Source organism: Catharus ustulatus, chromosome 1, assembly GCF_009819885.2.
Source record: "Catharus ustulatus isolate bCatUst1 chromosome 1, bCatUst1.pri.v2, whole genome shotgun sequence".
NCBI lineage: Eukaryota > Metazoa > Chordata > Aves > Passeriformes > Turdidae > Catharus > Catharus ustulatus.
In genome coordinates this window covers 112,010,214-112,024,340 of record NC_046221.1, presented here as the reverse complement: position 1 = coordinate 112,024,340, position 14,127 = coordinate 112,010,214, and the positions used below count along the sequence as shown (strand labels likewise).

The 14,127-nt window shown below is 41.0% G+C and overlaps 1 protein-coding gene across 2 annotated transcripts in view; it reads right to left on the bottom strand.

Annotated features, from left to right (window-relative positions):
* MIB1 (MIB E3 ubiquitin protein ligase 1) overlaps positions 1–5,445 on the bottom strand; it is a 73,002-nt gene extending 67,557 nt beyond the window's left edge. For both annotated transcript variants that reach the window (XM_033064195.1, XM_033064205.2), the window contains exon 1: positions 5,008–5,445. In XM_033064195.1, coding sequence (XP_032920086.1) covers positions 5,008–5,236 — 229 coding nt within the window. In that variant the 5' untranslated portion in view covers positions 5,237–5,445. The remainder of the gene's footprint in view (positions 1–5,007) is intronic.
* Positions 5,446–14,127: the final 8,682 nt, after the last annotated feature.

Below are 14,127 nucleotides of genomic sequence, written 5' to 3'. Positions count from 1 at the left end.
TGTTTAGGAAAGCTTGAGAAACAAAATGTTACAAAGTTTATATTAGGAAAGAATGCCTTCATTAAGCTACTAGAATAAATTAAAGCACTATAAAACTTGAAAATTCAAACAGCAGCCCTAGAGCTGATTAGCTGTGCCCCAAAAGAGCACTTTAGCTCTTTCAACTGAGATAATGAAAAAATTAAACTTCTAAATAGACTTCAAAATTTCCTAGAACGAGGCTATTTTGAAATGAAACCGGTTTTGTGTCATATACACTTTAAAAACCAAAACAAACCACGTAATGAGAAGCATACTTTCACCACGCCTAATTACTTTGAAATAGCTGCCATTTCCTTATGCCCCTTCACCTTTAGTACACCATAAAATCCAATATTCCTGATGTCCACTTGTCATTAATGGTTTTCACTACTTGAGTTTCGTATTAGTTTTCTACCTTAATGCCATGGTTATCTTCGCTTTTCTCATCTCTTCCCAAATCCTCCCTGGATTACCTAGCCCACCATTCCTCTGTCACCACCTAGTTATACATAAATTTTACAGCCTTTCACAAGTTTTTGAAACCCATGCTTACTCTTACAGCTGTGAAAGGAAATAAAAACCATGTTGCTCAAATTGCTATTTGAATTTGTTACAAATAGTTCTTTTGTACTGAAGATTGTTAGATGGCAATATATGGCTGTCCAATAAAAGGATTTTAACAGCAAAATCAGATGTACAAGGGGTATCCACACCACTCACTGTTAAACACACAAGATATCAGTAGTGATTTCAGTTCTCAGAACAAACAAAATCTGGTTTCCAATGGAGTCATTACTCTCTACAGAAGAGTAATGAACCAAAATCCCTTCATACCATAAGGACAATACTACTATCAGGTAAGGGATACCATAAACAACTTTAAAAATTTATTTGTATACACCCCAATTTAAAAAGCAGCAATGCTTTGTTCTTCCTATTCCTTCCCTCTAGACCATTTTTATACTACAGCCAGACTCCAAGTAAATTGCAAGCAAAGAATTCTTAGAGACAACCAGTTAAGATTCTGAAAAACTGCATGAAAACTCCAATGAGTGTTCCCACAAACATAACTCATCTACTAAATACACTGTTTGGAAGTAGCCAGCTGACCAATTATTATTCAGAAACAAAATGCCAGACTTGCTAAAGCATGTGTCCTATCTGGTAAGGGAATCACAAGATACACAGGAAGGGAGAGGATTACCGTGCAGGAGACATGGGGGAAGGGCACGGAGAACAAAGAACACGTTTATTTAAAAAAACAGGCCTCCAAGTACCACTACTCAGGAGGTTATTAATTTTTATAATTTGTGAGGGCTCCTGTAAGTACTTACAAGGAGCCACTAAAAATATCTTGACTAAGACAACTTGCAATAAATTACACTTGATGTTCTAAAAGCATGAACAAACAAACAAATATGCTGGTTAAATCATAAGTGCTTTGTCTTTTAAAAGGGTTTAACCTTCTGAGTTCATGATCAATTATGCCACTTTTCAGGTACAAAAGTATGAATACAAGTACAGAAAGCCTCTCATCTTCCACAGGTAACACCTAGATTTTCACTATTACCAGAGTAGCACATTATGCTTTCCACACTGCACTGATGCACACTCCAGCTGGGGGATTAATTCTGTATCAAGATTTCCATTTCCTGACCCCAGCCCCTCCACCACCTCCCCTTATTCAAACACAATTTGGTAAATACTTTCAGCAGGAAAATAATATTGTTACTTTAAACCAACTGCATAAAAAAGGAAATGAATGACGAATGAATTCTGGTCTAAGCTCTACAGAAAGCAAATCTTCAGAAAGAGAATAAACAGAAAAAGTTTCTGTAATGTTCGTGACCATTATGTGAACATAGCCAGATGTACTCTCTACAAACATGCTACTTGTCTGGCCTTTACCTCAGGTAAAAGCCTTCCTTTCTAAATAAAAAGCCTGGACTTAACAACTTTCTTGCTTCTCTTCAGCAACTCAGAAAACTACTCCTTTCTGTTTCTCTTCCACAACACTACCAAAAAAGAGGGACACTCAAGGCTCGTAGATCCTGGCAAAAGGTTGCTTCACAGAAAAAAACAGATTTATTTGCAAGTAATTGAACAACCACACTGCACTACTGATGTACCACATCTGATTACTTGCTCCATTCAGGAGCCAGCTACGCAGGACCTACCTGAAGTTTTACTTCTATGTGAAATTTTGATTCTTTTCAAATCCTTAGTTTACCAATCCTTCTCAAGAGCCCTGTCTCACTTACAGCAATGTGAGGCAGTGTAAATATGACCACACCACAGGGCAGCTAATACAGCAAGCCTGGTACACATAACCAAAACAACCCTGAACTTGGTACCACAAGTCCCTCATGACCCAGATGATTACATCTGGAGAAAAGAGCTTATAAGACATTCTTCATGTAAATGAGTTTTTATTATAAGAAGATCCTCCTACTGTCTTAGCACTAAAGCTTTTAAAGTTTTCTAAGATGTTAATATAGTGTCACAATGCTGGTAATAGCCTACAACTATTGAAAGACAAGGACAGTATATATTTTTTACATATACACATACACATATATATATGCGCATACATGAATCAAATTCAATTTGGTTTGTTTTTTTTTTTAAATAGAATGACCTGCAAACATTACTTTTACAACACAGCAAGTTCCTGATGCACTACTATGTTCTTGGCTGCACAGGCCACAAACTCAAAGCAGTAACTCTGGAACTCTGGCTGCAAGCACCACTTCTAAGAACTTATATTCAAGACTGGTTTTGAATACATAATAGAAAGAACTCCCAGCAATAACCAACTTTTACTTTTACTGTAGTACTTTTATATTTATTTTCACTATAAACTTACATTCACATTGCGACTGTAAATTCATGAACCAGAGAATTTTTTTCGTTTTAAACTATAAGAGCCATGACACACACTCCATTAAGTATCATCAAACAAAAAGCCACTCCATGCTTTATAACATTTCCTTGCTCAACATCATCATTAATACTACCCCAAGCAATTCCTGTCACCTAATCCCACTTACATTAATGTCCCTACAGAAGTATCAAACTATCATCCAAAGTCAGAGTCCCTTATTTTAAACAAAGTCACCATCATGATAAAAAAAAAATTACCAAAAAGTGAAGAAGGGAAGTGATTTAGACAAGACTAAAAAGTGGATCAGCAGTAAATTCAGGACTTCAATTCAAACTGACAGCACCTTAAATCTATTAACTTTGCCCTTTTGTTACTTTACAGATTTTTACTCTTCCTACCTCCAGGGAATATAGACTCAAAAGTAACTCCCTCTAGCAAAAAGCAACCCTGGGTACTTCCCACACAACAGTTCCATGACGATGAGGATGATGTTCACCTCAGGAAGATAAATACCATTTTGCTAAGCCTGCCAACAGCAATGTATGTGACACAATATATATAATTTTATCTGAAACAGAAATTAAAATTCTAATACAAAAATATAAACAGAAATGAAACTCAGAAGGAATAAATCAAAAAACCGAAATAAAAACATGACAGTTTGAAAACGGAATATTAAGCCCAGGCTTCCAGATACAGTTAAGAGGACACCATCTGCTTGCAAATACGTCAGGCAGGGCTAGAACAATGAGCATTCGAGGCTCATATGCAACATTTATGCATATGCTTCAGTTCTAAGCAGAAGCAGTCCCACTGGTTTCTACAGGACATCAAACACAGGTAAAAGTTTCTAAGCATAAACATCTGCAAGACAAGGACTGACAACTGGAAAGACTCCTCTTTCTTGTTTTAAAGTCCATCGCAAAAGGATTTTCAAAAAAACATCATAATCATGCCAGCAGAGAGGAAGGGACCCAGTCACTGAAAAATTAAATCCATCTCAAAGGATTTTGAGATGCAATATTTGAGGTTCTTTTCTTAGCAAGGATTTTTGTAATTAGTTAGAATGAATTCCATTATTCTGTCTCCTCAAAAGTCTTTTAGCTTCAACCTACTGCTATAATTTTCCTTGCTGTTAACACTCCACATAGCTGGCACAAAGATGGTCTCTCCATCACGTTCTAAATGAAAGACACATTACAAAAGAGTACAGCTCAAGTGCCTCAACAAATCAGTGCAAACACCTCATTACTGAGGCAATCCTGACCGGCTCAAAAGTCACCTCACAATATTTCTGATGAAACTTAACAATATCTATATTTTTCTGTGTGAGTTTTCACTGCAAAAACAGGTGCTACAATGAACATTTTCCTGCAGTGTTTGCAACACTAATACTGCCGCATAATGTCAGTGCAGATCAAATTCCATTGTCCAAAATGACTGGATTTCAAGCATAAATATCAAGCAGTCAACTAATTCAAAGAATGAACCCATACACTTTTTTTCCTCCCAGTACTTTTACTATTTTACAACAGTTCTGGCAATACAGATAAAAGGCAACGTGCAGATTACAGGCACAAAACCACAGTACTTCAACCATTTAGTGTAACCTTTAGAAAAAAGGTACTACACATCTCTTCTGCAATTATCCCTATACTTGATTCAAGGATGACTGCCACTCTTTTATAAAACTGCTTGAAATATAAATTCAAGAAGTGGGGATCGGGATGTGAAAGCAAACCCAAACCTTAACATACCACCTCTCGGCTCCCCTCTCTACCTCCATCTCAGTACAACAGGAGCCTGATGACTTTTGCTTTGTCTATCCCAATTTAGCAGTCCCGGGACAACTTCTGTCGCCGCGCTGCAGGTTTGCCCCAAGTTTGCGTGTACACACACAGACACATGGACGCGCACGGACAGACACCCACGCGCGGGGAGGGGGAGGGTGCCTGGCTCCCCCCCGCCCAAACACAAGGCAGAGGCGCACCCCCAAAAGGGGAAGGAAGGGCGCAATCCGCTCCCCAGGACGGGACCCCCAGCACCCCCGGACCCACCGCCGTGGGGGCGGCGGTGCCTCCATTCCCTCCCCGCCCGCTCACCGGTGGGCGCGCTGTCGAGGATGCGGAGGTCGTAGGCCCCGGAGCAGCGGTAGTTGGCGGCGGTGCCGTTGTCCCACACCACGACCACCTCCTCGGGGCTCTCGAAGCTGCGCACGGTGCCCACATGGCCCTCGCCGCCATCCTGCTTCCCCCACTTCCAGTCCGGGCCGCGGACCACCCGGGCCCCGACTCCTTCCACCATCACCCTGTTGTTCCGCGAGCTGCTCATCCCGGCGGCGGCGCCCTGGGGCGGATGGAGGGGGCGCGCAGCCCGCAGGCGGCGGAGGGGGACCCCGATGGGGGCGGCTACCTCGGGCGCCGGGCGGGAATCTCCGTCCGGCTCTTCTTCTCCTCGCTCGCTCTCTCCCTTCCTTCCTCGCTCGCTCCCTACGCTCCCATTCCGCGGCCCCAGCGGCCCCCCCACCCGCTCCCACCGCCGGCCCCGCTCCCGCCGCTACATCCGGGACCCGCGGCCGCGACGGCGGCGGCTCCAGGGAGACCGGCGGGCCGCCCCCGCCCCGCCGCGCTGCGCATGCGCGGCCCCGCGGCGGGCGCGTCGCTCGGGCGCCCCCTGCGGAGCCGCGGCGGGCACTGCCCCGCTCGCGCTGCCCTGCCCTGCTCTGCCCTGCTCTGCCCTGGCCCGGTCCGGCCTCGGGGCTGCGCCCGAGGGAAGGGCAGGGAACAGAGGAGCGAGCCGGGGTTCATCCCTACCGGCAGGTCGCCAGCCCGGCCATTCCGTCTGGAATCGCGGCGTCCTGCCGCCGAGGGCCGTGGCGCCGTCCGCCCGGCCCTAAGATGGTGATGTGGTGGCGGCGGCGGGAGCCGCTCCCCAGGCCGGACTCCTCGAACCGCTCGCCTCCTTCTCCATCCACAAGTTGTTCCTATCGCCTATGCTTCAGTGGCAGAGGGATTACCAGTTCAACTGTGTCAACTAAGTAATGAGCGATCTGCCTTAGGTAAACCATAGAATTATTGAATGGTTTGGGTGGGAAGGATCCTTGATGATCATCTGGTTCCAACCCCCTTGCCGTGGGCAGGGACACCTTCCCATAGACCAGGTCGCTCAAATCCTCATCCAACGCAACCTTGAGCACTTCCAAGGATGGGGCATTTTATAAATCTGCTGTTCTATTATTCTAAACCTGTATAGCGGTTTCCTCACTTTTGATTTACTTTTGTGTCCTCCCGTCCCGTTTTCTTTCCAAACTGTGGATGTGAGGCTTGTATACTACCGAGATGGGGTTGGCAGGGCTGTACTTGGTACCCAGGAACATTTTAAGCTGGTGTTCAGGTGCTCCAGTCTGCCAAAGGGAGGAATCAGTACCTCCAGCTGCCCTTCCCACCTTGGAGGATCCTCCATGGTGATGTACTGCTCCAACTTTGAGCCAATACATGCAATGCAATTCTTCATAAACTACCTCTTTCTTAGCACTCTCATGACACTCAAGGATTTCCTTTATCTCCACACATCCTTGCTAATCTTTCATAGAATTTGACTCTTAATTTCAAAATGGTCCTCCATTGTCTCTCCTTTTATGTCACCTTTTTTAAAACATCTATCCTAAAGGGCAGACAAGTCTGAAACAGACCAAAGACAACCATTTCTTAGTCAACAGGGATATAGCTGAAAAAAGGCAGCCCAGCTACCTTATGCTCCGGGTACTTTTACTGTTTCTGTGCTTTCTTCCATCTTTGTGGTTATTAATACAGCTAGAAGAGTCTATGAGGTCATCTCCTGATTTCTTTTGTGTAGTTTTTCACAAAAGGTATAACACTGCAGAATAATATTAACATAGCCACCACCTTCCTCACATTATTTGTTCCTTCTTAACCCCTGCTAAGGCTAAAGAACGTTACCTTAAACATGACCTTGTTCCAACAATGGGCAATCCCAAACAGTGTCCGATTTCTGCTCCTGCAGTGGAAACCTCAAAGCCCAACAGATACCACACAGTTGCCAGGCGGTGTGGGTTTTATGGCAGATAATTCTCCTTATACAAAAGCTACCCACAGCTTATACTAGCTTATTACATTGGTACATGGCAGAATTTCCCAGAAATTCTGGAAGTTTCTTGGTATATCAAAGGATCTAGCTGGGCTTTTGTGGGAATAATGTGCTCATCTGCTTCATTCTACTTTTTCATGCTTTGATAGTTATGGACAAGTAGAAGGTTCACACATGCCTAAAGACAGAGCATGTTTTTCTATTATTCTCTGGTACGGTTAGATAAAAAAGGCTATTTGAAATCAGTAAAGGTATGCCAGAAATAACTAATAAAGACTCTAATCTCCTGTCATTTCTACTACTATATGGCCACAAAGTTGTGGAAGGTGCAAAATTGTCATTGGCTACATGATTTGGTTTTCCAGAATCCCAGATATTTTATTGTATTATCTCATTAAATCATACATTACATTCTATATTCTGTGCACCTGTTTAACTGACTAGTAAGGAAAAAAGATATTTAGCTCTTGAATATTTTATTTTAATTAGGCTTCAAAATAAGCAGTAAATACTTTTTTTCAGATGGAGATTTAAAAAGTGAGATCAGGTTATAGAAAAAGCGTATAGCTTTGGAGAAAGATTTGCAAGTTTTGTTGGACAGTTAGTGGTCCTATCTTGATATTTTTCTGGTATCGGAATATATAACAGCATTTGTGCTAGAATAATAAGCAAGAGAATCTAATTCTGAGTAATGACTGGAAGGCTATTGGAGACTCACAGAAGGGTGTAGATAGAGGAATGAGAATGTAATAGCGAAAGGAAAAAGAGAGCTTTGAGTTTTGAAAAGAAGCTGAACTAAGATTAGAAATAAAACAAGCAAAAGTATAAACAAGATCAGAGATTCCATAGGAAGTTGGATCCACTTAACATATTGTGACAAGAAAAGTGACAGATAACTGCATTTTCAGATACGTGTCAGCATTTTCTTTAGAAATTGGGAAACTAGCCACAGTAACACCTCAAGGAAAGAATTCATATTCATTTTTCAGCTGAAAAAATCCTTAAGGCCTTTGTGAGGCAGAAGGAGTTAGCTCCTCAGCTGGCTGATTGTACACAGAATAAATGCATGTGGATTTGCAGTTGTCTCTGACAAGTCTCTGGTCTTCTGATGTATGCTGAGAGCTTCTCACATCTCCTAAACTTGCATTTGCCCCTAATTGCACAGAACAGCCATTTTACAGGAGGAGAGGAGAGGAGAGGAGAGGAGAGGAGAGGAGAGGAGAGGAGAGGAGAGGAGAGGAGAGGAGAGGAGAGGAGAGGAGAGGAGAGGAGAGGAGAGGAGAGGAGAGGAGAGGAGAGGAGAGGAGAGGAGAGGAGAGGAGAGGAGAGGAGAGGAGAGGAGAGGAGAGGAGAGGAGAGGAGAGGAGAGGAGAGGAGAGGAGAGGAGAGGAGAGGAGAGGAGAGGAGAGGAGAGGAGAGGAGAGGAGAGGAGAGGAGAGGAGAGGAGAGGAGAGGAGAGGAGAGGAGAGGAGAGGAGAGGAGAGGAGAGGAGAGGAGAGGAGAGGAGAGGAGAGGAGAGGAGAGGAGAGGAGAGGAGAGGAGAGGAGAGGAGAGGAGAGGAGAGGAGAGGAGAGGAGAGGAGAGGAGAGGAGAGGAGAGGAGAGGAGAGGAGAGGAGAGGAGAATTGAGCCTTGAGGAGCAGTGCTCCCAGCCAGCCAGATGTGGTCACCAGCCAGATGTGACCCCATTCACTGTGCTTCAGCCAGTTCTTCACCCAGTGCATTGTGAACCAGCTCATCATGTTTGGATAACTTGTCTAAAAGGATGATGTGAGGGACAATATCAAAAACCTTACTAAAATTCAGAAAAACTGCATTCACTGTCTTCCCTTCAGCCACTAGATGTGTGACTGTATCATAAAAAAATACCGAATTGGTTAAACAAGACTGTCCCTTGTGAATCTATCACAATCACACACCAGGTAATTTAATCTATTGGTTCTCAGATTGTGGGGGGAAACGCCATCTAAACACTCACTACTAGAGTTTATTGTTTACAATTTATTTCTTTGCTTTTCAAGTCTACGATCTAAAAATTATGCTTATAACCCCCCTCAAACCTAGGACCAGTAGAGGAATGGGACTATGGGTTTTTTTCCACTATTCACACTGGTAGAGCAGTAATGCCTTAAACTGCTGCATCAGGAGCAAGCAAGGCTCATCTGCCAAAGGTTTTTTTACTGTGAGACAGTGCTTGCTTTGAACACCTCAGGTAGTCGGAATCACAGGCTGGAGGAAGGGAGTCCACAGTGCTTCAGGCAAACTAACTCTAATTGCACAGACTCATTCATATTCAACCAGTGCAGGAGTATGGATGCACAAAATAAGCTAGTTCTCTTCTGGCTACCCAAAATTATCTGTATTGCTGGTGATTATGGTCTTCCTCGCAACTTTCTGCTGTATTGGAGCAATCCAGTCAGGGGGCAAGAGAGAAAACCTCTGGCTTGTGCAGAATTCAGTGCTGGGCATACCCTGTAGACTCTTTGGTTTTGTTGGAAAGCACTTTTGTAAGAGTGACTTCTTGTAAGAGCAGCTGCCACCCTTCTGAAGGATAGGGCAACTCTCAAGACAACTCTCACAGAGTCACAGGAAATACGACTTTGGAGAACATCCACCCCAAGCTCCTGTCCATCAAAGCCATCTAGAAAGCTGCTTGTCTAAACTCTACTTGGCTGCCTTTCAGATCTGCATAATGTCATGCTCCAGCAGGAAATTCTAATGTAAGTATTTGCCTGGATTGAAGAGAGACTTTGATGGAGGTTTTTCTGGACTGTCTTGTTTGTTTAAAGCTGAACTTGCAGTGTAGTATCTGGAACACATAATGGAAACAGACCACAGAAAGGGAACTGTGCTATCTGGAACACAGAAAGGGGACTGTGCCTTTTGCAGGAAAGAATTCTATATTAAAGACTTGGTTTTATACATTTCAGAAGAAAAAAAAAATCTCAACTTCTTGGAAAGATAATTTTAAGTTATGAGATTTTGTTTATTATCTTGCAAAATCCTGAGTTCTTAGAACTTGTCATATGAAGGATATATATATAAATAACTGCCTATGAGTTGAGAAATAACATCTAATTTGGATAAAAATAGCAGATTGTAGTTTTCTTTTTTAAATTACGGAGGTAGAGCTGATTCATTTATACTGATTTGAGTCCAAAAATTCTGCTTCCTTAGTTCAATACTCTATTTTAGAACAAGCACAGTTTTTTAGTCATCCTCTTGAAAACTGAAAGCATTTTAGATTTTAATTTTCTGGTTTTCCCCAAAAGCGATTTTATATCACAGTTCTTTCCTGTGAACAAAAGTACTAGGAAAAGAAATTAGGAAAAAGGAAGCAACTGTCTTGCTTTTATTGAAATAGGCTTATTCTTTGCTGTGTAACTAACTCAAGTAACTGAGGAAGACAGCTGGAAATATTGACAAATGAGATTAAAAGTACTGTCTTAAGGAAAAAAATGCCCCAAATGTAATTTTTTTTTTTTTTAATGAGAAGTATGTAATCCCACTCCACAGAAACTTCTGGGCTGATGAACATCCCACTTCTTTAAGTGAAAAGGTACATAATATATTTTTCTGGAACCCGAAGTACCAGTTAGGAACTCCAGGGCATAGCCTGTTTGTCCGTGGTTTGGCGTTAAAAACAATCCTAATTCCGCAGCCTCTGCTGCCATCGCGTGGCCGTGAACCATCTCTCATTAATGCTAAAACTCACCTATCTTCTTCACTTGCTGCACTCCATTTCCTTCGCTTTATTTACCAGATTCATTACCGCGGCACAATCCAGTGTTCTTCCTCAGTTTTCAGAAATATCATGAATCATTCGCATTGCTTTTCCCCCTTGTTTCTGCAGATTAAAATATTTCTAATGTCAGATGATGAGCAAGTTGTTGTGCACCAGAGCAAATTGCTTTGGTGGGCTTGGTTTTCACTATGCTAGTGGCATCCCCCATTAAAGTGTTAATTAGAACAGATAAATTAACCCGTAATGTCCATAACACCGGATTTTTTTCTAAGGAGTTTTATCTCCTATGGAGTGCTTATGCTAAAAAAGAATGATTTTCTTCTTTCTGTATGTAGCTAAAAACTTCAACACGCTGAAAAAAGTGTTTTAGGATAATAATAATAAGCATCTTGGGATCTTCTTTCTTGGTTAAGGGTTTTTTACCATGCTGAACTCTTTTGAGTGGAGAGAAAACAAGAAACCTGTGAAGTTAATCCTGAAGTTTTAAATATTCAAAGATAAAACAACTAAAAATTATGTAGCAATCTAAGGCATACACACTACAATACCACATGTTTGCACATCTATGCAAATTCTCCTACTTTAGCACACCTTAGAGGATTCAAAAATGTATACTTACCTGATATTTCCAAGAGTTTAGCCAAATATTGTTGTTTAATTCATAGATGATTTTTAAATTAGGTGATGCATTGCAAGGAGGGATAAATTTCTTCCTGGTATTAAATTTCCTGATTGCAAAGATTGTAAAGAAAGTACTTACTTAAAATTCTAAGATGTAATCAGAACCAGCTAGGTCATATTTTTAGACTGATAGGAAAATAAACTGTCTCCAGGAGTCATCAAGATATTTTAAGAATGTTCCTATTTTATGTGCATGGTAATTTTTGTTGCAATCAATGGGCCCAACTGTGTGCATAATAGCGTCCTGTGTCAAGTACATGTTTGTCTTGTATTACAAAGGCATTCAAAATTCACTAAGTAATGCCTGAAAGAAGACTTCAGTATCAAAAAATACCTCTGCTTAATTTTAACAATCCTCCAAAATAGCAACAAACATTGAGCAACTCAAGCAGAATCTAAAGTTTCTATGTTTTGTCATAAGAAAATTGTCACAACATTATGTAATCCTAAATTCTGAGAAAGAAGTAATATTTGCAGTACACTCTGACAGACTTGTTGAAATCTGTATTTAAGTAAAACATGGCTAGATTTTTTTTTTAATTAAAAGATCTGTTGCTAAACAAGGCAAAATGCTTTGCATAAAGTAAACACTCAAAAGATACATTTCATTTAAATTTGTATACAATTCTTATAAATAATTTTCACCCTTAACATGCTAAAGAAAATCTAAGAAATTGCCTAAAGGTAGAAGATTCATTGAGCTTATTTCTGACTCCACTGAATTCCGCTGGGGCCATACTGCTGATGTACATAGAAGAAGAGTTTATTAAATGTATACAGAAGTTATTTCACTGGGGAAGGAGGTGTTACATAATTATAAAGCACTCTAAGATATTTTGGTCTTTTGTGTGAAATACAACTATTTATCCTTTTATCCTCTTTGAAGTGATTATGAAGGAATGAAAACCGGTAAATAAAACTAAGAATGCTTTACTGCAATAAATCTTCCTTGAAGATAGGAAGAAATTTAACATGGATTCAACATCCAGCTCTACTGTGCTCTTTCAAAAATTCTCTAAGTTCCATAGCAGCTTCTGTTAATATTTTAATGAAAAAATTGAGAAGACAAATGCCCTCAGTATAGTTGTTCACTTAAAAATTATTTTATAGTGTACTGTCTCATATTCACAGTTTTAATCGTTTCAGGATCTCTGATTTCTGAACAAAACAATTTTAAATTAATTCACATTTCTGAGAATTACACTCAGCTATATATCACAGAATTTTACTCTTCATTTTAACTCTTCTGTGAATATTTGAGGTAACACAAAACAGTTTCATCATTATTATTTAAATATTAAATTTTATTATTTTTACAGTTATTAGTCAAATTGGTCTGATCCTCTACTAACCATGATTTTGTATTTAGCAGTTAGCTGTAGTCAAAGGCAGGGAATTGATTTCATGCAGATCAGATCCTGTGAGAGTCATCCCAAGGGAGACAAATATTGAGCAGTCTTCCTGTTGCAGCAGTTGTTGAAGGTATTTTCAGTCACCCAAACAGAGAGTAAAACAATACCTGCTACTCCTGCTGAATTGAAATACATTTAATTGAAAAAAAACATCTTTAAGGGAAGAAGTTAAATTGTCATAGAATCATAGAATGGTCTAAGTTGGGAGGGACTGTAAATATCATCCAGTTCCAACCGTCTTGATATAGGCTGGACACCTTCCACTAGACCAGGTTGCTCAAAGCCTCATCCACCCTGGCGCTGAACACCTCCAGAGATGGAATATCCACAACTTCTCTGAAATCTCTGAATCTACCCTCATCCAATTTAAAGCCATTCCCCCTTATCCTATCACTAAAAGCCCTTGTACAAAGTCTCTCTCCAGCTCTCCTGTAGCCCTCCTTTAAGCACTCAAAGGCTGCTTTAGGTGTCCCCAGGGCCTTCTCTTCTGCAGGATGAGCAACTCCTGCTCTCTCAGTCTCTCTTTGAAGGAGAGGTGCTCCACCTCTCTGATCATTTTTGTGGTTCTACAACAGGTCCACATCTTTCCTGTGCCAAGGACTCCAGAGCTTGGTGCAAATTCCGGTGGGTTCTCACAAGGACAAAGTGGAGGGGGAGAATCACCTCCCTTCCCTACTGGTTACACTCCTTTTGATGCTGTCCAGGATGCTGTTGGCTTTCTGGGCTGCAAGTGATTGCCTGGTCATGTTGAGTTTCTCATCCACCAAGACATGTCTCACATTATTTCTTTTGAATCCTTGTTCCTTCCAATTTTACCACCATAAAGGGTTGAGAAATAATTCTTGATGGAGTGAAGAGAAGAATCATGGAAGAAAAAGATATGGATGAATGGGAATATGAAGATAATAGTAAGAGTAGCTTAAGAAAGGGACAACAAAAGCAGCCATTCCTAATGCCACAATTATTGATTTTTTCATGAGCACCAGGAGTACAAACACAAACACAGCCTGGCTTTTTCCATCTGAAATTTGAAGAGCCTCCAACACAGCATTTTCACTGACTTCATTCATATTTTAAGGGAAGACAAATAAATAATATGCATGAGGAAGTCTTAAGAAATGCTGAATTGAGTTTTTCAAATGCTTTTTTTTTCTCCCATTCTCGTACTGATAATAAATATCACTAACACTGGATGCCTTTTCCCCTCTGTTAATGGAAAACTTTTCAGATGTTTTATGCATGGACTTTGCACTTTTAAGTATCCCAAGATAGTTTATG